This window comes from Thunnus thynnus, chromosome 1 (assembly GCF_963924715.1).
Source record: "Thunnus thynnus chromosome 1, fThuThy2.1, whole genome shotgun sequence".
In the NCBI taxonomy this organism is placed as follows: Eukaryota; Metazoa; Chordata; class Actinopteri; order Scombriformes; family Scombridae; genus Thunnus; species Thunnus thynnus.
This window is the reverse complement of record NC_089517.1, coordinates 21295806-21319742: the sequence shown is the minus strand read 5'-3', so window position 1 is coordinate 21319742 and position 23937 is coordinate 21295806. Positions and strand designations below refer to the sequence as shown.

Here is a 23937-nt window from a genome sequence, read left to right as displayed (position 1 = left end):
GAAACACAAAGAGGGAATTTGATGCTAAAAAGACTGTAAATGTGGCAAATATCCACTTGATATGACTAACTCAGACTGCTGAAGTCTCATATAAGCTTCACATTAACTTTTAAATGCATTTTTGCACAAAATGACTGTGTGGACACACTGTTGGATTTTGGCCTCCATCACTTACATTGAAAGCACATTTTGAGGGGATCTTGCAATAGCCAGTATGAACAGGAGGAATGATTACAGCGAGGAAAACCTCTTTCAGTGTTCATATGGACACCTGACTGTTGTTTTAAGACACACTAGAAAAATTGTGAACCCATCCTTTAATACCCAGGAAACCACTGCAGTGACTAAAATCTTCACCATGTAAACATTTACTGTAATATGTAAAATTTTGGATTCATTAAAAAAGGTCTTAATCACTTGAATCTCACAGAACACACAGTCTGATGTGTTGAATCAGAGATAAAGACGTTGGTGATGGAATAAAAGACAAATATTAACATCACATCTGAGTCATGTACAAAAATAATGACTGTTACTTCTAAACTGTTTCACTGTTTAACATGTTTTGGAGTAATTTAAAATAATATATGTACAATATGTGTCTTGTATATATTAATCAAGACATACAGTATATTTTGTCTGAGCACCTCAGAAATCCACACAGTGTCTACTTTTAAATTCATAATAACCATAACATATAAGAAGTGATTTATAAATGGATTCCCCTGTTTTTGTAGTCCAGTTTGTGTGTGTGTGTGTGTGTGTGTGTGTGTGTGCAGATGTACAGAAGGTAAATAACAGAGGGTATTTCATCTGTCTGTTTTGCTCGCTTGTCTCATTTCTCTTACTGAGTGGGACTGACGTGTGTGAAGGAATCAGAGCGGATATAACTCTTTTTCCTTGTTGTCAGCAGTTAACAGCTTGGACTACAGTGCAGTGTTTCACTGTGTGCCCCTGTGCGTGTGTGTGTGTGTGCGTGTGTGTGTGTGTGTGTGTGTGTGTGTGTGCATTTGTATGCCCACATGTGTATAACATTGAACATTTGCCGTTAGGCTGTGAGCACTGCCTTGTTTTTGTGTGTGAGTGACTGTGTGTGCAGTGCTGCGATGGTGTGTGTGAAGGGGTGTGCTTTAAAGATAGTGAGTTTAATTAAAGATGAAAGTACTGATGATTAATTGATGGAAGGTAGACTGTTCCATAATGCTGAAATATGGGGGTGCGTTGATTCTTCCTATAGAGAGAAATATAAAATGATGAAACTTCTGGGTAAACTAAGGCTCTTAAAAACAGATTTTTATAGCTTCATTCAGTGCTAAATATCAAATTATAGTAACATATATATAATCTACGATCTGTAATAAAGCTATATTGGTAATTAGACATCATAGAGGCAAATATAATCAGTATTATATCTGAGAATATGTTTTTCTGGGGATGTATTAGGACTCAGATACACATGCTTGAATAAGGAGGAGAAAGTGAAAAGTCCTTGGTTGGCATGTTATATTTCCTCATGCTGTGTTACCAGTGGTTTGTATTCATGTAGGAAGAGCAAGACAATCATCCTGCTGTATTTTTGTTGTCCCCGATCTCTCAGCTTGTCCTACTCTGCTCACTTCATCTCAAAGTGCCACAGCAGCCTCTGAGACTCTCCTCTATGAAAAATGGAGCAGCACAAGCTTTTTCTCTACATCACACTTTCTGCTACCAGGAGATTAGAAAGTGAAGGTGGAGCACTCTGGAGAAAACACTCCTGCTCTGGGCATCTGTACTGGAACTGTAGTCTTCTGCACTGGAAAAACAAAACACTCAGCAGCAGGGGGGGAAATAATTTTCTTTTACCCACCGCTGAGAGAAAACACTAAATAAACTTTCCCCGATTGCTGAGGTGTAACTGAACTTTTTTTTTTTTTTTAAATGTGAGTGAATAATTGGGACAAGAGGTGTCATGTTATATTTATTCATTCTCTCAGTATTGTCTTTAATTGAACAGTACAAGCCTCATCAAATAAAACAAGATCAAATTTAAATAAATAGAATAAATGAACAGATGCTATAGAAGTGGGAGAGGAACATATATAGATATGAGATTAATGTAAAAATACAAATGCATTTTAAAAATGGGAGGTCAAATAAATATAGTAAGTACACAATATATTTAAGTAATCATTGCTATAGGTATTTCACTATGGGACTGCATGTAAAGTTAAATTAAAAAAAAGCTTCAGAGGGGTAAAAAGCTAGAACATCAGGGCCAGCAGTACACTGTGTGCTTTCAGGCGCACTTTTGTTTTCACTCTAAGTGGTGTAGCAAGGTTAAGGGTCATACATGCACCAGGTTACATCAGGAGGTAAGAAGGAGGAGGCAGTAGTGGAGGGGACGCGCGGGGGATGGCAATGTCCCAGGCAGGGAGGTCACAGTGTGGAGTCCCGGCAGAGGACAATCTCCAGCTCAGTGCGGTACAGTTTCCCTCCATCCGACAGAGCCATGATGCTCTTCTTGTACCCCACAAGTCCTCCTGCTCCCACATCCTGCCAGCATGCAGATGATTTTAGGTAAAAAAAGACAGTCAGTGGGCACATTGTGGTCTATGGATGCTACAAATATACAGTACACTGACTGCGGGGGCATCACAAGCAGCTCAGTTCTATCTTTGGTGAGCAGAAATGTAATCTGAACGGATCGATTAATAGACTGACTATTCATTACCATTTTGTTCTTGTCACAGAGGTCCTTCAGCAAAGCATCCAGCTCCTGCTCGTCAATATAGCCATTACCATCCTGATGAGAGAGACAACACGGGAGGTCTGAATTATACAGAGGAAATAGATTCTCCTCAAACTATACTGAAACTACTTAGGCACAGAGATGCTTTGAGCACAATGTACAAATTTCATGTAAATCCATCTTATAGTTAATAGATATTTAAGTAGGGACCATAGTGGTGGACTGGCTAACAGACCTACATTGCCATCACTAGAGCCTAAAAAACGGAGCATATATCAAATATTCATCAGGATAAATGGCAGTAAGTGGAAATATATAATTGATTTAGAGCCATAAGTGCATAAATTAGTGGCTGTGTGTAATCAGGCATAAGCCAATCTTGTAGAAAATATGGAAATATTACACTGTTACATACAAATTGCATAACACATAAACCAATAGAATATATATCATAGCACACATATATAGACAAACATGGTCTTTTCACCTTATCGTAGAGAGTGAAAAGGGAGTCGAATTCTTTAACCGTAAGCCTGGTGCCCTGTGTGTACAAGAGAGAGAGAGAGCAGAGAAAATTGTTAGAAACTGCAGGATATTTCTAGAGAGCAGTAAAAGCTCCAGAACTGATATTAATCCATGCAGATTATGATAACTGGGACTAGAGTTGAGTTAATCCTGATCAGACAGACTAATCCTCTGTCAGAAAGGAATTGTTGATCTGCTCTCGCAAGCTCCAGTGTACGTATGGGAACGTACATGACGAAAATGCATGTGGGAGATCTATGTAGATTAATATTGAGCTACAAACACTGATCTTTGAGGTATGAATATGGTATTCATATCATCTATGTATACTCCCGATAACGTCCTCTAGCTGAGAATATACTCAATATGGTAAATGATTTTGAAGGATTTCAAGGTTTTTATCATCATTCTGACACATGTGCATGTAAAGGCTCGGGTGAAAAACAAAGATGAAACAACACATGTTAAAATTGCACAAGTATAGAAAAAATACTGAAAAATACCAGGTAATGATAAAAAATAATAATAATTAAAAGTATAAATCTTTAAAAGTGTACTTAAGTATTTTAGCAAGATTAAAAAAACAGACAGGATTTTAATTTAAATAATTATAATTTGAAAAAATGATTTAAAAGAAGTCTTCTATCATGTTTTTAAAAATAGCGTAAATATAATTCCTTAAGGACTTAAAGTAAGTAAAGACGCATTTGTGTCAATGCCCCATATGTCCATTCAGTACTCTGATGACATATAATCCTCTTGTAGTGAATCCAATAATGTTGAATTGTACTATTCTGAATCTCCAGCCTGACTTCTCCACATCAGAGGAACAGGACCAGAGTCTTTAGTTGCTCATAAAAGTGTCTCACATGAATTAAATTATACTTAAATTATACCATTAGAAGAGTGTGTCTGTGTCTATAATCGTACCTGGAACTTCAGCAAGAAGTTTTCTTGGACGGGCAAGAGCCTGTGGTAAAACAAAGCGGACGGTTTCGTTTTGTTAATGTTTTTTAAAAAGAGTTTAAATATGCACATACTGAAGAGAAAAAACTGAGGACAAGCTCACCTCGCCATCTCAGAGAGGCCCAGCTTACCATCGCCATTAAGATCAAACATCCTTAGCTGCAGAGAAAGAAGATTAGCAGGGAATTTATCAGAGAAATCATAGCAGACAGCAGCTCTTCAAATACCTTCATGTACTGTACATACACTAACATATCACACATTATACATGTGCATTTAAAGGAGCTTCAGTGGCAGCAGCTGAGAGTGTTGGCTGATTGAAGATAATGGCCAGAAAAGTGATGTATCAGCACTACAGGTGAGCTGGAGGGTGAACCCAGGCGTTGATGTTGTTCATGATATTAAAATTCAAGCCTTTAGGGACGTTATTTCAGTTGCATTATGTAGAAATGTAGCAGCCAAGTGCAACATTTTGAACATATGTGCATGAAGTCATTGTTGTTGGACACATATGTAATGTAATGTGTTAAGCAGGAAAGGCAAAAAATTTTCTGCTTTCATGTTAATACTTACTGTTACTTTGAAGCATAACTGAATGATGCCAGAGTCAACATATCTCAGTTGCAGTGTATTGTGTATATACAATACGATATATGTATTTTTTAAAATGACAGGTTATTTTCGGCTTGTTGGCTGCCAGTAACAGAATAGATATCACTGCAATGTAAATGGAAATGTGGATAAATGGAAAACAAAGTGAATGTAGAATTAAGTTTAGTCTGAAAAAACCTGCAGTCTTGCACTGTTGTTTTGTAAGTTTGCCAAAGCAGAATGAGGGAAAAACTTGTGTTTTTGCTAAATGATACTCACAATTGTCTGTGTGTACTCATTGAGCTTCTTATCATCATAGTTTCTGTTAGCCTTCTTCAGCAGGTCTGACAGGAAACCCTGAAGAGAGTCCACGCCGTCATTAGATTATATAATACATTTATGATTGGTAGTTAGCACTGAAGGTGAAAATTAATCGGGTTAATGTCTGTTCAAAGAGCTCAGGATGCGAAAATATTTGTTTTCAGGTTGAACATGCACATGTGCAGGTTCAGAGGCATTAGCACCAGTTATACTGTTAGCATGACAGAACCTAATCATCATCTCAATAAAGTCTGATTCGTTGGTTATACTTACAGACATACATACATATATACAGTATATTAATCACATATTTACGGTTCAGTTGTTTTTTTTTAAAAAAAAGGTATCAGATATCAGTGTCTTTATACAGATGACTGGCTGTAATTAAGGATATTGTTAATGTTGTTAATATTGCATAGGACAGAGTCTAACTGTCATGGTTCAGACTGCAGAGTAGAAAATGTTTTTGTAGGAACAGAGGTCTCTACAAATACAAATGTCAAAACTACACACCCTGTGTGAATAGAGAGCGCTGTACTTCTGTCAGAACAATGTGTGCTTTAAATCACGCTACATTCATTCGATTTAGTGCATTTTGTATTTTACCTTCAGCTCATTCGACTCGATGTATCCACTGCGGTCGGTGTCATACCTTCGCCAGGCCTGCAGGAGCAAAGTGATGTTGTTACAGTAGCTTTCAGAAAACATGCAACTCTAAACACAATGACGAGTAAAAACGCATTTGGCTTTAAGGCTGAATAACTTCTCTAGATATGATCTGACTTACAGAAAAAAAGTACAATAAAGAGAAATGGCAGTGGTACGCGGGTGTCATCTGACATTGTGTAAATATAGAATTTGTCAAAGCCCTTATCAAAGATGGATACCTAAACCCCCCCTAAGCACTCACTGCCTTTCCCCTGCAGAAAGCTGCGGTCCATTCATAATGTATGGCTGTCTGAGAATAGCTTTAAGACACAGAGCAGCCTGAACATCACACCACTGAAAACCCTCCTCAAACATAGAACATTGTGTGTGTGTGCTAGTTGATGTCAGCCACAGTGGACCAGATGTTCACTGCCTTCAAGGTTTCTCTCTAATTATTTCAGCATATGCAACCAAAGAAGGCAAGACGTTATTAATGATGGTTCTTGGATCCAGACGGATCCAGAAGTGTGAGTCTAATACGCTGCTGTTAACTTGCTGTCAAGGTATTAAATACCTGAGTAAAATAGAAAAAAGGTAATATTTTGTGATATTTAGAAGGTTCTTTGGAGCAATCTAAAAACTATTTGAGACTGGAGTTCATGTTTAATTATTAGACTAACAACAGTAAAAGGTTAGACACTAACAATACTGACTTATCATTATTATAAACTGCAATTTCAAGTCATTTGAAGACAATTTAAGTCAGTGACACCTTTCTAATGAGCAAAATCTAATACTTTGTCTGTGCAAATTACCAATTTACACCCTTACTGGACAGTTTCCACTCCAAAGAAACATCTGTGGAAGATTAATTTCCTTGTGTAAATAGTCATGCCAGTGTCAACACAAGAGACAGTACACAGGAGGGTTTATTATTAAAGAATCAAGCAAAGGTCAGTACTCATGGTATTTGATTATTTGCGTATGATGTTTGATTAAAGGCCACAGGCCCTATTTTTATTTTTAAATTTGGGGAAGTTTGAGAAACAATTGTTTCCAAGATTAATCATACTTGGGTCACTGCCAGAGCATCAGGGTCACTAAATGATGTTGTTTATTCAGAAACAATGGTGAAAAAGTTCTGATTTTGGTTAAGACCAAGGTGGAGCCAAAGGAGTTATGAAAGGTACATAAGATGATGTTTTATAATTTTGCATTGGGTTTTTATCCTGGGATTGAAGCCTCGGTTTGCTTTGTATGACACTTCATACACAGTAAACCTAATCACATTGAACTCTTTGAACTCTTTGAATTTTAAATGTTGTGGGAGACCTGAAGGTTTAATGGCCCATCTGAAGATTTCCCACCACACATCCTAACTCGGCGGGGAAACATATGGACTTGTGCAGCAGCTGAACATGTGTCCCACGGGGACAGTGATGTTGACTTGAGTCATTTGTGGGGAAATGTCAGCTCAGCTAAGTGATGTGACTCAGTTAATTAGTGAACAACTTTCCCTTCACAAGATGAGAAATAGAAATATTTTGTCCTGTCCATTGTAAAACCTTAGAAATATTTAAAGAATTCAATTGTATTAGTTTTGGTGAGTTTGAAAGAGCAGATCTTATACAGTTAAATAATGAGCACACATTGCATGACATGGGGCAGGTGAATAAGGTGAATAAGGTGAGGGATTCATATATGATTATACACAAACTTACAGCCATGAACTCAGAGCTGGATCCCACAAACTCTCTGAAACAGAGCAGGAAGTTTTCTTCTGTGGGCAGAAGCTGAGCCAACTAGAGCATTGAGGGTGAAGACACAGAATTATTATATATATTATACTTGAGACTTGTTTTAAATGTTTGGTTTATTTAAACAGCAGTTGTATTTCATTTGTTCTTACCTCTGACATCTCAATTCTCCCATCAGCGTTCTTGTCAAATTTGGCCATGAACTCCTTCATCTTTTCTTTGAATGCAACATGTGTAGGATCCTGCAAGATCATGAAATAATAGATCACAGAGACATAAAATAATATGGTCTTTAGTTCAAACATATATTAAAGCTACAGTATGTATGTTTTTATTTTTTTAAGTTGAAATGTGCTCCAAAGTTTTAAGTGAGCCTCGCCCTTCTAACCAATCGGAGCTCACAGCTCTGCTGCTGGAAGACATCACTGTATCTTACTCACAGGCTAGCAAGCTCCCAATACCTGCATTAGTTGAATCAAAGAGCTCCATTACTTCCAGTCCCCGGGCAGAAATGAATACATCGGGTGCGCACAATCATGAAGATGCAGGTGAAGAGCGGTTTCCTTTTAAGTCTCATGCTAGTGCTACGTAGCTTGATTCCCAGAACTTGCATATTGTAGCTTTAAGGACAAAACCATATTAAAATATGCGCAAACCTTTTCTCCCAGAAACCATGTTTGAATACTACTAATGTGCAACAGCAACTATGTTTTGTATAAAACATAATGACACCTGGATTATGTTTGTTTTAACAGGAAAAGTTGTTAATTAACATATGTGGCAAGTCACACAATTTTGTTAATGAACATGTCAGCATTTATTTTCCGTCCTTATGTTTAGTCACTCACAGCACTTTAAGGTCAGGGAAAGATCACTTTGTACGTCCACCATCCGCTCCGACCACCTGCCTAAAATTAGCTTGCGTTTCCTACACTTGAAACACACTTGACCAAAGAACACAAACCAGGCAGCACTTATATTTACCCTCAAAATGTACCTGGCAAAAGTAATTACTAATTTGTTGTGGAAATCAAAGAGACTATGAACTTATATTCAGTCATGTCAGCTACATGAGTCACTTTAGGGACATTTCACTATGTAAGTGTTCGGTGGCAGCACACACTCACCACGCCTGCTCCTCGCCTCGCAGTCTCCAGCTCTTTGAAGAAGTTTTCCAGCTCCTTCCCTTCGATGTAACCGTTTCCTGTGAAGTACCAGAGGAGCAAAATTAGTTTGGCACACATGTTATGAAGCTTTTAAATTGCTCGGAGCTTTGCTGACTGTTCAAAAGTTTGATTAAAGACTAAGATGTGGATGAAAGATTAAAGGTCAAAAGAGGTCTTTAAATTTTTGGAACAGTCGCCAAAAGTTGCTGGTCCGGTCTTCAGTCCTCAGTGATTGAATCTAGTAAGTAGTTTAAGAAGAAGTATTTCTAAGCGTATTTGGTTGGTTGTGTCTCCCCAAATTCAGTGTGTTACTTAAAAGACAAGTCTGAGCCGTCAATATTCACTGAAAAACAGGATAAGCATATGTTACATCATCTCTACACAACTGAAAACTTTTAATTGAAAACTGACTTTGATGAACTGAAGGCACAGCACGCAACAACCAGCTTGTGCCTGGAGAATATCCTGTATTCACATTCAAATATCGCATGCCAAATTTAGCTGTGGCAGGGACTGCTGTAGCAGAACAAAACTCACAACAGTCCAGTGCAGTTGGAGTGTTTTCTTGCCTAAGAGGGTGAAAGTGGGCAGTGAGTTTGATGCTTATTGGGGCATTCTGTCCCTGTTTCTAGATTTGTGCTTGTTATATGAGTCACATGACAGTGGGTGATTTAATACAATAATTTACTGCACTGGTTTGCCTGCAAGACAAAGCATAGCATATAGGACAATCTGCATTCTCTTTTTAATCATAAGAATGACTCATCTGCCTTCAATCCAGGCAGGGATTGGGGGGGTTGTGCCTTTTATTGTAAACAAATAGATGTTAATAAAATTGTTATTTCCATTCAGAATAAAACACAGATGTACAGTATAAAATGCGGAGATCCACCCTTCTCCCCTCTTCATCTCTTAATCTCTTATCCTCTCATCTCCTTTCCTTTCTGATCATTTTCTCCCTCACCTCCCCCTCTTCCTCTCGTCTCCCTGCCCAGCTTCATTTGCACATTGTATTTGATAGGTGCTCCATGTCACCATCTGTGCTTGGTGCTTGAGCTGGTGTTTTAGATATAAACAAATCACTGCAGGGATACAAAGCTCTGGGTGTGGAAACAAAGCAAACAGACACAAAAAAACTAAAGGATGCGTCGCCTCAACATCACCTGACATTCATCTATGGTTCGGTTTCACTTCACTTTCATTATAAAGCCTAAAACTGCCACAGCAGAGTGTTTTTATGACTTTCTATCAGCAGTTAGGATTGAAATTGAACAATGGCCAATCAAATTCTGTGCCAAACTGTGTCTGGAAATGTTACTAAAGTGCTCAAAATCTGCAATACAAATCATTGACATGTTGACAAAAATTAGACTTGAATTTACAATTAGAAAGTCAAAACCAGTCTTTTTAGTTCGCATTGCTATAGTATATCTATTATTATTTAAAAGTGTACAATGATTGATCACTATAAATTTATAATAACTACCTTTGATTTTAAGAGCAATCTTCCAGTTGTACATTGTTGATTAGTTAAACAGGAGTGAGCATTGTAATCCCTCATTATATTACTTTCTATTAGCTGCATGTCAGGAGACTTCTGGACATAAACAAAACCTTTATATTATAATGTACATTTACACTCAAACTCTGCAGTAAGTTCATGTTTGACAGAAAAAATAATAAAAATGTACAATTAAAAGTGTGTTTTTGTTGAAATTGTAGTGACATAACCTCAGCAGTTAATAGAGTAAATACAAAAAGATGTAAATATATGGGAAAAAATGTTATAACTGGTTGGTTGATTGTCAGTCTATCATGTGCAACATCTACAGTTAAAAATGGTGAATATTGTTGTATCTTCACTATAATTCAGACACTTACTGAAACAATTGTTAATCTGTGCATGCATATTATTACCAAATCACATTACTTTAAAACTATTTGTAGAAATATGCTCACAGACTTCCACAGACACACATTGTTCTTCCTTGTGGCCACTCGGTATGACCTAAAGCACTAATTATTTCACTGGTGGTGCGTCCCTCTTGCTTGGCTGAACCTTAACAGCTGGAGATGCAGGAGTGGGATCAAGTGTGACGAAAAAGTGTGATCAAGGGTAACAAAACATGAGCGTGAAGGAGAAAGATATACACACTTACTCTGCACAATAGTATCAGCAAAAAGGTGCTTGTCATTGTGTTTGAATATTTGTCTTTTTTCATGGACATCAGCATGTATTCAGTACACCAGGGTGAATGAAGCTGAGGCCAGATAACCAAAGGACAGAAGACTGGACCAACAACAAATCCTGCTCTGTTTGCCTCTGCAAGCTGCACTCTGAAGTTAATCTGGTTTGCCACCTTTGCATCATTACAGAATGCTCTCCTGAAATTTTGTGAAATTAGACATGGAATTATAGATTTCTAATCAGAATAACATTTTTTTTGCTAAAGTTCATTGTACCTTGCTTAAATTAACTGCCTGAATTAAATTGTTCGCTAACCTTTTCACCTGTCACAAATGACATGTCCAGTTTACATTATCTAATCTAGAACTGAAGCAGGTTATTAGATACAGCACACAGGAACAAATAATCAATGATTTAAGTATGCGTGTGACTTTTAACAGCGCACATAAGAAACTGAATGTGTTCTCAGTTCATTGGGGCTCACTGCCAGAGTTAGTTGCAATACAAATCTCAGCTGCCACATGGAGCGCACCACTGCACACTGAGCAGATGCAGCCCAAAACATTGTCAAACACAGCTCAACTCCTGATTGCTCAATGGCAACTCCCAAACTGACTATCGAACTAAAATGGCTGAAGACCACAAAAAGGATGATGAAGACAGATCACTTCAAGGCGGGGCGGTGACTGAGTACTTCATCATTAGGTGTAAAGAAAAGCACACAAGAGTTACTGTACAGTATGCTGCAATATCACTTCTCAACTGGATTCATTTCTATGATTAAAAGGAAAACATGTTTGACTCTTTGTTTTTCACTCGGCATGCAGCAAACCTTTTCTTCATATTCCGTCTTGTTCTGTGTCCTAGTTTTCACTGCAGCCAACTGGAGACTCCAGTCAGTCGCTGCTGCGCTGCAGCTGTGGTCATGAAAACAACTTGTTGCTGCTCTAATGCTATCTTGACTGTCAACAGCAGTCCATCACCAAGATGTCCCCCAAAATAGACTGTTTTACAGTGAGTGGACAGAAGACTCTTAGTTTGTGAAGGTTTATGTGCTCTAAACTGAAGCACACACGCACACAGATGAGCTCCGTGAGATTGATTTAGTTCACCAGTAAAAATGAGAAATTAAATTGTTTTTCATTGGAATTACAAACTTAATTTGGTCTACTCCAAATTTTCAGGATCAAATATTTCACCAGTCAGACATGCCTGTAATAGAGTCTATCTAGGTGGGGAAGTAATTAACTCAAGTTTCTTCAACCTCATTAGCACTAGTGAGGTGCCCTTGAGCAAAACATTTAACCCCTGAATTACTCCAGTGGAGCCGTTTGAGGAAAATGTCTTTTCCTGATAGAAAATCACTGCAGCTGCTCAGATCTAAAAGGTTCTAGATCAATTAGTCATTGATCAACTGGCCATTTAAACAAATTATGTATCTACATCATTATCAGCTGATTGGTCTGACAAATTATGATGCTGTTTACTCTTGCTGTTGAATTCAGAAAATTTGTTTTTTTCTCATTATATGGCAAGACATAATTGTTTTTAGATGTGGCCTGTTTTGGCATAAATGGTCTCTATAGGTGGCAATGGTGGTTGTTGAAATGTGTGAAACATCCAAGCAACTATTGGATGGATTGCCAGATTTGGTACAGATGTTCATTTTCCACCTCAATATCAATTATGTACACTTTTTTCATCCCTTAAACCTTCATTAACTGATTTTTTGGCCACTTGGGGGCAGCAGAAACAAGCTGACATATCGTCACTTTTTAAGCTGGTATACTGTATAAGAATTGCTTATTTCCACATCCAGCAGTTGTGGAGGAACATTGTCATTCCTTTGGAGTTGTGTTTGTGTCCACCTGGTGAATTTAAGTCCAATATTCACTCTCCTTTAGCTCTGTTTTTGGTCTCTACCAACTCCAGAGTGAAATATCTGGCTCTTAAAGGTGCAATGTGTAGAATTTAGTGGCATTCAGCAGAACAGACTTGGCAGAAATGGAATGTAATATTCATAAGTATGTTTTAGTTAGTGTATAATCACCTGAAAATAAGAATCCGTGCGTTTTCGTTACTTTAGAATGAGCCCTTTATATCTACATAAGGAGCAGATCCTCTTCCAAGGAGGCTGCAATGTTGCACCGCCATGTTTCTACAGTAGCCGAGAATGGACAAACCAAACACTGGCTCTAGAGAGGACCTTTTGTGTTTTTTGTGAGTTTTGCAGCCACAGTAGGTTCTCCAACATGCTTGGAAGGGAAGGGGTAGTTTATTGCAATCTGCAACCTCACTGCTAGATGCCACTAAATCCTACACACTGGTCCATTAAGCTGCTAAATGCTCCACTATGTTCACCAGCTAGTCGCTAATTGTGTCTTTTTGCCGTTTGGTGTTGAGCAAGTAGTGTACAGTGGGTTTTTAGAGCTTTTTTCTGAAAACAGCACTGAGAGTGAACCAAAACAGTAAAGCTGTAAAGCTCCGTAAAGCCAAGGGGAGCTGCAGAGTCGCTGAGAATTCTCTGTAGGTTCATCACATTACACATTGTCATTTGATACATGAGAAAATTAAGAATTATAGCCACTTTAATTTATCATGTAGAGCTACTGTCAGGTAAAAATTTCAATGTGTCTGCTACTTTGGTTTATGACCAAATATCTGCAACATTCCCATCAGCCTCAGCTGTAGGGCTACTTTGTTTTTAGTGCTGATTAGCAAATGCTAGCATGCTAACATGATCATGGTAAATGTTAACTTAAACCTGCTACACATCAGCATGTTAGCATGCTGACTGGCACTGCTGTGTTTTGAGCGTCACAGAGCTGCTAGCATGGCTGTAGCCTTGTTTCAATATCTGTGGCCCTTCAAATAGTAGTTGAGTCGTCAGCAAGCAGAACAACAAATATCCGTTATAAATGATTCATGTGACCATCTTCGGACCTGCCACCCCTGTAGGTACAGTCAGGTTGTAATTAAGATTTTGCTAGGTTAGGTTAAGGTTAAGGAAATATTGTGGTCATAGTTAAAAGAAACAGAAGCAGGAAAACGGGACACACACAGTGAGTGGTCTCTTACAATGAGGCTGCATTGTGAAAGCAGCAGAATGGGACACTATTGTCAGGCAACATTGACAGATGAATTGTAGGTTTATTGGTCAGGGTTTTGAAAGGGTTTAATATTAGAGGTCAGAGGTTTTTCTGAATGGCTTCGGAAAATAATCCCTCAATTGAAGTTAGAACATAAAAATCACTAAAGCTGAAGACTGGCTCATAGAGAGACAGAGCGGGACGATGATGCTTTTTCAGCAACAATCGAACCTACTGACCTGACAGTCGTTAAGCCATATGGAGTCCAGACATGCTTAAAACTACTATTATATCATATACAGTGATGGAATGTCACCAAATTTATTCAACTACTGTACAATTTTGAGATACTTGACTTGAGTATTTCCATTTTCATCTCAGACTTCTACTTGACTAGATTTCAGGGGCAAATATTGTATTTTTTGCTCTTTATATACACTGGCACGACTATAGATTCTACTTTGTTGTTTAAGATTTTACATATGATCCAGATTATATATAAAAACTAGTTATAGATCCCCTCCAGGCATGTTTAAGACATAAAAATATCCTTTGAAGTAATAATATTTGTCTGTTTTTTTTTTTTCCACAAAGACGTTCAGTTAAGAAGTTAAAATTTCTTAAAATGACATCTCCTCCTTCTCCCTCTTTCAAAAATCAAGAATCTATGAATATGCAAATATTTTTATATTCAAACATTTAACTACAAGACACAAGTTGTCTCCTAATTCAATTATAAGTCCACTCTCGCTGTGTGTGCACTGCGGGTTTTAAAGGTGCAGTGTGTGGAATTTGGTGGCATCTAGCACAACAGATTTGGCAGAAATGGAATATAATATACATAAGTGTGTTTTAATTAGTGTATAATTACCTGAAAATAAGAATTGTTGTGTTTTTGTTACCTTAGAATAGGCCCTTTATATCTACATACCGAGCAGGTCCTCTTCCATGGAGGCCGCCATGTTGCACCGCCATGTTTCTACAGTAGCCCAGAACGGACAAACCAAACACTGGCTCTTGAGAGGGCCTTATAGGTTCTCCTATCTTCTTCTATCCTACACACTGGTCATTTAAGTTTCGACATCACACAAATGAAAGTTGTACACTGGAACACAACTGGCTCCTAACTAGTTGATGTCACAAATCATGCTCATAGGTATGCCCTTTAAACTCAGATTTTTGGTGAGCACAGAAAAATTTTCCACCTTCGGCAGATGAATGTAAAAACAACCTTCTAGTGTCAAACTCTGCAGATACATCATTCTGCACAGTGAAGCTCAAACATTCGAGTGAAGTAAAAACATGGTGACACTTTATTTTACTTCCTTTCATTTTACACTAATTTCCTGGAAATTTTCTGAGTAATTTGCAGGTTTTTATTGGTTATTTTTTAAGACATTTTACAGAGAGAGTGGTGTAATTTGGTACAAATTATAATATAAATTAGACTCTTGATTATTCTTTCACTGACAGAAAATACTTACCTTTTCAGTGTGTAGGTTTGTGCTATTTCAGTAATTTTCCTAAAAGTAGCTGCTGTAAAGCTGTTAATTTTTAGGACATTTCTTTGAAACGGTTATGTAATTTGGTAGTAGCTATACAGGAAATATGCTCATTATAGAGTTTTTAAGACAATTTAATATGTGAATATGTACAGTACCAGTCAAAAGTTTGGACGCACCTTCCCATTCATTTGACTGACAATGCGTGTCCAAACTTTTGACTGGTACTGTAGTTTGACACATAAAACTACACACTGAAAATTAAGTATTTTCTTTTAGTTAAAGAAAAATCACTAAACCAACTCAACATTTTTAAAGTTGTTTCTTATAATTTGTACCAAACTGCACCACCCTCTCTGTAAAATGTCCTAAAAAATAACTATTAAATACCTGTAAATCACTCCGAAAATTCCCAGGAAATCTGTGTAAAATTAAAGGACCTGTAAAATAAAACATCACCCAAAACATATTTTTGAGTGAAAGGGGACTTTAAATTCAGCTCCACCCTGGCTTTAATCAACTGGCTTTATTTAATGTGTCAGTAATAATAATCCATTAATAATAGTCTATAACAATCACAGGTGTGCACAATGAGTGCTTTTATTTTTCATAGCCTACTTGAATCACATTTTTATTATCAGTTACGTACTTTTACATTTTGCATTGCGGTACGTCTTCCACTACTGTATACTACTACAAGCACACACACACACACACACACACACACACACACACACACACCATCTTCCTATAGTTGGCTCCATCCTTCCAGTTAATTCCCAGTAAGCTTTCAGACGCTCCTCCCAACAAACTCCAGTGGAAAACACCCCTCTCTCAAACCATTTTCACTCCCCCTCCCTCCCTCACCCTTTCTCTCTCTCTTTCTCGCTCTCTCTCTTCTTTTCGCTCCTTTGCATCCTTTCCTCCCTCCCCCCTCTCTGTCCTTCACTCTCTCGTTTCTTATCACCCTTCCACCACCCTCATTTCTTTCTTCCTCTCTTTTCATTTTTCTCTCCCTCTTTTTAACCTCTTTAACTCTCCTCTCTCTAAGTCTGACGGGGTCTTATTTCTTTTCTCTCGTCACAGACTAAAAACCACCGTTGACATTCCATGACACATTTAAAATGGGACAAATCGCATAAAATGCAGTAAATCGCTGTACAGATTATATTATAGGATATTATAGTGATATTATTGTAGATTAGCAAGAAAAAGCGCATTAAACACTCATTAGGCTACTGAGTTGGTTCACAGCAGATACACACAAACTGAATTAAGAAAATCAAACATTGACAACAACATTGACTTTTGACATGATTTCCTATATTTAATTTCATAATAGCTGGGGCAAATATATCATTTTTCTTTAAGCAGGTAGTGATTTTATTGTAATATTGTCATTTTGCTTCACTTTTAAACAAGCGCTTCAGTGGATATAAAACAGAAGAAAGATATAGAATTGTAATTTTTTTTTTCAATAAAACACTTTTCTCTTACCATGGTTATTTTTCCCCTCTAATAAATATCAATTTATCAATCAATTAATCCCGCCCTTATCGGACCAATAGACACTGACCGTCTGCGTCGAAATGTTTCCAGATGTCGATGAACTGCGCTGCGGTGAGCTCAGCCAGGTGCAGGTGGGGCGGCTGCTGTGCTTGGGTTGCCATCTCTGCTGTTTCTCCCTCCTTTTAATCGACTGTAGTAGTTGGAGATAAACTTTTCCCGGTGTGGAGCTCCTTGGTACTGTGCGGCGCTCCTCCTCAGCCGGGGCTTTTAAACCCCCCGCGGCGTCCGCGCTTCTCCTGCCCGCCACACGGGGGCGCCTCCACCGTGAAGAGAGCCCGGAGCTGCAGCAGGAGACCAATTACAGGAGGAGGAGGAGAAGGAGGAGGAGGGCTCTCCTGGGCTTTGCGTATGAGTTGCCATTAACTGCTGTCCAAGCTGCTGGTTTGGTAGCAGGATCATTATGCATCATCCAATCCTGCTGCTCTCATGAGGAGAAAATTACATCAAACAATTTATCCTGCAGCGGGGCGCCCTGCTGGCTCCGGTGGATCTTGTAGGATCTGTGTCATCCCTGTCTCCTCCAATCGTTTATCTCCCTGCACTGTGAATGATCAAATAAAGACTAAATAAATTAAATAGGCTATCCCATCCCATGAGCCACCACGCCTCAGGGGGAAGAACTCAAAACAATAAAAACGTACAGTGATGAATGCATCTCCATGTTCCAGTTAGGACCACTTTTTCTTCCATGTCACTCATTTATCTACACTCTACTGACTTTTGATTTGAACTGTCTCACACATGAAACTGCATCCTTCTTCCATGCAGCCTTTACTTTCACCTCCTCCCTCCCCCTCCACCTTTCGCACCCTCCATCACTCTCCCCGGCCTGCGGAGGACGGAGGGGCACTCAGTCTCCTTGGCCAATCCAACGCATGCTTGGCGTAAATCCAGGCAGCAGTGGAGCCACTGTTGCATAGCTACTAAATCACCAACACGCCTTTGTTCATTCTGCAGGATCAACCATGCACTCCTCCTATCTTTTTCCTCATCTTCCCCTCCCACTGTTGGTGCAACTCCCTCTCTGGTTTTGGTCCCCAGAAGCTGGTGTGAAGGATGGGTGCTGGGGTGGGGGGAGGGCGTTCAGATGGAGAGGAGGCAGAAGAAGAAGAAGAAGACACTTTATCTCTTCCCTGCAGAGCTGTGCATTGATCAGAGAGAAGTGAAAGAAAACAAAAAGAGAGTTAGAGAAGACAGATAGTGTGCGCCTAAAAGTAGGATAAATGCATATGTACAAGTACTGTATGTATAAGTAGGAAAGGCAGAAATAGAGAGAAAATAAACAGAGTGGCAGGGTGGGGGAAGATATTTATAGGAACTCCCATTATAAACCCTAAACTGTATGAATAATAATCACAGAATTTATAGGAGTTGTTTGCTGAGCTCTCTGTTTAGAGTGATGGAATGAATAGTCTAATGGAAGAAATGTGACAACTATGATGGATAAGGGACACAGATGTTAATGGACCTCTGATCACCGTTCAAGTGGAGAAGTGTCATGTGAATATGAATACTTATGTGCATGTACATACAATATGTACACGTGCCGTACACACGGACACGCTCAAAGACAGGTGTACATGCACACATACAGTGTGAATTTTAAACAGGCTGCTGATAGGAAGGCAGAGGTGTTCGTTTTGCACGCCAGTCATTACACATTTGTGGGTCACAGATTATAGATAATTATGCAATCTTGTTAATGCTGTATTAAACACATTGTATGAAATTTAGATTAGCTGAAATGGCTCAATGTTGATAATTAACATGAAAAGGGAAAGTGGGAAGAGGAAATGTTGCAGGGTGGCCAGGTGTTTAAGAGGCTTTTCAGTTCACTTTAATTTTCTGAAATGCACTGAAAATGAAGCATTTTTGTTGTTATGAATTACGCAGCAAGCAGTGCAGAATGCCGGCTTGTGTTTAAACCAACAAAGAACTTATTGGTCATACTGAAAGATAATAAAACCATGACCTACAGGTCCAGGTGTACAGATGTACTAATGTAAACTGAATGAAGACTGGTTGTAATTGAAATAAGAACAGAAAAGTTGGTGCAGGTTGAAACTGTGAGTTAATGATTTTTCTTATGGATGATTATTACCTTCAGTGTCTGCCTGTCTACATCTGTCCTGCTTCAATCAATGAAAACCATTTACTCGTTCACTCTGTCTCAGCCCTCCATTAAGTAACATAAAGTAAAATCAAAGCTTTAATAGTTGAGATTTTAAATTATATAACTCAAGGCCTCATGCTTTCAATGTCTCTAAAAAACAAAGTTCTTGTGTCACGCTGTGATACAGCCTCCGAGAATGAACCTCATTCCTTTTCTTACAGACACTGACATTAATCCAAAGGAAGCATCTTTTCTCAAAGAGTCGACAATAATTTTAACCTTTTGAGAAGTAAAAGTGAAGCAAAAGTTGCCGAAGGTTTTCTTTCCTGGTTTATTTTGGTTTTGGTTTTGGGTGCTGGGATGCTATGGTTTATATGATGAGACCCTTATTTATGCTTGAAACAAATGCAGAGGAGTAAACATATTATATTAAACATTAGTGTCCTTTGAATAACACAAATGCATCAAAGAAAGGGTACAACTTCTTTCCTTTCACTACAGCGAGAAAAAGTCTGATGATTGCTGATTTACTGCAGTCAGCAAGAAACTGCTTGACATACTACTACTGCTCCCTACAAACTGTGAATGTGTGATGTACGTGTGCGTGTGTGGGAGGTATTTTTGAACCTGAATGCAGGACAGCAGCTGCCTGATGAGCTCCTTGCTGATGTTTGCGTGCGCTGAGTAACCAGCAGCATGCAGCCGAGTCATGGTTGAATCTCTCAGTGCCTCATTCTGATTTCTGCTCAACCAACAAACCAGCACGCAAACCAAAGAGTCAGATCACCTGACACCATCACTGAGCCCGACATGTATGGAGAGAACAGATCAGAGTTAAAAAAAAATAACAGTTTATAGAAAAGAGAGGTCAGAGGGTGTGAGGTGTCAGGGTGAGTGGTGGTGACGAAACATAAAACATGTTCTGCTCTGATCAATTGAACTTTGACCCCCGGCTGCTGACCCTGTTTGCAGACATTCAGATGTGGTTTGCTTTATTGGCTTTAGTAGATGTGAATAAATGTGATTCAGTTGGTTGTGTTGACCTCTCTGCAGAACATGAAGACTTAAAACATCCTCCATTGTTCTCTGGGACAAACACTTTGTGTCATCATAAACTACATGTAATGGTTGTTTCTGGAACTCCGACATTTTTAAGTCACAGATCCGCTCAAACGTGTTACGGGAAGAATGTTTATAATATAAAATCACTTGATGGTAACTGCCTACAAGCTGAGAAATCAGACGGCTGTAAAGTAACCATAGACTTATATAAAGATGGACCAGCATGGTGTGATATCACCTATTGGTTTGCATCAGAGCCGGTTTGAAGCCCAGAGTTGATTATTATGGTTGGCACCATCTTTTCATGTTTTCCATTTGGAGCCAGGACCTCCCAATTAAGGAAGGTAAACTTACTGAAATATTGCGGCAACAGTCCAATTTACTGCAAATCCCGGAACCAGGGAGAGCAGCAGGTGAGCAAGCTGTCAATTAACGCCCACACAGCAGACATCAAAGCTAGTATAAGTCTTCAAATCTTATTAATGGAGCAATCATTTCCAAAATGACCACCAGCACTCATTAGAGGGCCTGAATTTAGCAATTGAAACCAAAATGAGTCATCGAAAAAAATGATTTTTCGAGCCAGCATCTAGTGGACGTCGGTGTCATTGCACTTTAAGGTACTTCTACATTGGCTTTAGCTTCAAGCCATTGGAGTTGCACTTGAAAATAACAAAAAAATCTTCCAGCCACCTGTGTCAGCACTCAGCAATCTACTGCTAAGTGGCACGAGGAAGGAGTCCCGCATCATCTTTGATTTTGTATTGGCTTTAATGGAAGGAGAGCTTTTCATTCAAAATAAATCATGTTTTTGTTCATTTACAGCCACCTGTCATAATTTTTTTTTTTCCCCAGCTCGAAGGTCTTTAAATAGATTTTCCACCATCCCGTGGGTTTGTATTTTCAATTTGTCCTGTGACACATTTTATGATCCATGACTGAAATGTCGGAGTTCAAGCAAATATCCATGCAGGACCGTGATACAGTCCTGAATCATCCATGTTGGTTTAGTCCTGCATATCCACACATTAAAGATAACTGCAGGCAATATTCAGCATGCAGAGTACTGCATGCTGAATATTGCACTTACAACATGCCTACACTTGGTATTCAATACATACACCATCAGGACACATAAAAGCATGTACAATTCAGCAGACGATCACTCTTCTGAACAGCCAGGACGCTGTCCAATCAGGCCACTTTGGATAACAGTACAGTGACCCACGTGGCTGTTTGTCTCACCCACCTGTCATCATTAGCTCCGCAGCCGTTCAGGACAGGCGTGTTAATGTGCTCTCTGATGTGCAGGACGTCTCTAAACCTGAACTTTCACTTCCTCCAATAAACCTCTCACTCCTGTAGTTTCTCATCATTGCATCCACTCAGGAGTATCATCTGAAATGCATCAATGAAGTAAAAAATTTACATTGACATCCTCTTTTCTGATGTGACGCCACCGAGACAACAGCGCACATCTGAAACTGCATAATTACACGCTCAAAGGAACAATAAATACCAAATGTGCATATTGTTGGTAGGAATGGATATCACAGTGTGGGATTATTTGTGTGGAAGTGTGCACGTAGATTAAATTAGGCTTTCTGCGTTTGACTGCCAGAGACATTTGCTCCGGCGTTAATACGGTTGAGCAGCAGTCAGAGTGGGAGCGTACAATTTGTGTAAATTAGAGTGACAGAGTGCCTCATCGCAGTAATCAGCCATTTTTATCAGCTGCACAATGCAGACTGAGTAACTATAGAGTGATCATCACAGATAGTAACTGTTGGAGTTGCTAAAGGCCAGAAAACCTATGCTGAAAACAGATAAAAAGCAGAGTCCAATTTTCAGTCTATTTGGCAGATTGTGTTGTGATTTTCTTCCCTGCAGAACACTGGAACAGATAAACGCTGCACCTTACAATGAGAACAACTGAATCATGATTTACTGCATGCCACATGTGCGGGCAACAAATACATAGAGAATCACATACATTACTAGCAGCTCACCAAACACTAGCGTCACGCTGTGGCCTCCTGCTGAGATAGGAGCTGAGATATAAACTCACACAATGTGACCCAAACATCAGCATATGGCAATTCAGAGACGAGGCGTGTGTTAATCTCGACCGCCAGTTTCCCATGATAAAATTGTATTTTCTAGTTTGCTGAACAGTCAGAAGCAGGAAGACATTTCCCTGAGTGATGACAGGACAATATCCCCCCCCCCCTCCCACTCTCTATAGGGAACAATTAAGATTCTGGACCTCCCCAGAGCACATCTCCGAATTGCAAAAACAACCCTACTGCTGGTAATAATGTCACCCGAGACAAGAAGTGATTATTTGTTTTCATGATGCAACAGTGAGTCCTGCAGTGAAGCTGTGAGGCAAGAAGTTGATGAATACACAACAAGAAAAAGTGCTGGGAATGCAAAGTCTAATGAGTGTCAAGTTAATCAGAAAAGACATATTGTAGAGCTGGTGAGAGAAGAGTCGTTTGAGTGTTTAAGGAAACTTGATACACAAACACACACACACAAACACACACATATACGTATATATAGATATAGATATAGATATAGATATAGATATATAGATATAGATATAGATATATGCATCTTAAAGGAATGGTTAGTAAAAAAAAAATTAAAAATTAAATTAATTTGCTTTATTGTTCAGAATTAGATGCTAGTGGTATCCGTTGGTTAGCTTAGCTTAGCACAAAGACTGGAAACAGGGGGAATCAGCTGACTGGGTTGTTAGGTTGCCAGGCAACCAGCGTTTTACAGGAGTAAAACCACCATGTGTCGTTTCACACATAGGGTTTTGTACGGATTAAACAAATGAGGTATAATGTGATAATTAATGAGCTTTGGAGCTGCTGGTAGAGAGATTTTGTTATCTTTGGACAGAGCCAGGCTAGCTGATTGCTGTTTCTCGTCTTTATGCTAAGCTAAGCTAACTGGCTGGTAGCTGCAGCTTCATATTTATCATACAGACATGAGAGTGGTATTGATCTTAAGTGGATAAGCGTATTTCCCAAAATGTTGAATATTCCCAGAGTTTTACACATGTTTACCACAATTTTTTGGTAAACTTGCTAATCATAACCCACCAACACCAGTTTGTGAACATTCTCAGAGATCAGTTTCACCAATCTACATTCATATACTAGCTCACTGATATTTGCTTTCCCAACCCACATACAGGTGAAAAACACAGTCGTCCTCTAGGATTAAAACTTCTCTTCAGTTTTCTTCTACAAACAAAGTTACAGGACAGGTCATGAGAGATAGAAGCCTCTTAACATCCATCCTTTGTTTGGAATTTTTACCTATTTTGCATACCCAAAGGGAAAAGCTTATAACAGAAGAACTGTGAGGCCAAAAAGCATGAGTTAGGCTTCATTTGAAAGGTATCATCTTCTAGTTTCTGAAAATGTGTTTGCATTGTTTGCATTGTTTAGCATGTGGCCAAAACACAACATAAAAAAACAATATCAGTTCAAATATGGCTCAAAAAAGTGTTTTTGGTCCTTGTCTATAATGATTCATATTTGAATAACAATAAATAGGACATGCTTAATGCCAGAACTATGCAGATCACCACATACCTTCTACATCTTATCAACCACACCTGTATGAAATTTCAGACCTCTAGGTCTAACCTTACAGGCGCTTTTTAGTTTGTGGTGTCACTGGTGTCCCCAAA

General features: G+C 38.8%; 1 protein-coding gene across 1 annotated transcript; it reads right to left on the bottom strand.

The window, feature by feature from the left end:
• Positions 1–1944: 1944 nt before the first annotated feature.
• Positions 1945–17538, bottom strand: LOC137183456 (calretinin-like). The gene is made up of 11 exons (XM_067590540.1): positions 17058–17538; positions 8664–8740; positions 7689–7778; positions 7501–7581; positions 5738–5794; positions 5090–5167; positions 4323–4378; positions 4184–4223; positions 3216–3269; positions 2711–2782; positions 1945–2532 (listed from the first exon to the last, which is right to left on the bottom strand). Exons 1-11 carry the CDS (start codon positions 17149–17151, stop codon positions 2416–2418), a joined length of 816 nt encoding a protein of 271 aa, XP_067446641.1. The 5' UTR covers positions 17152–17538; the 3' UTR covers positions 1945–2415.
• Between the last annotated feature and the right edge of the window lie 6399 nt (positions 17539–23937).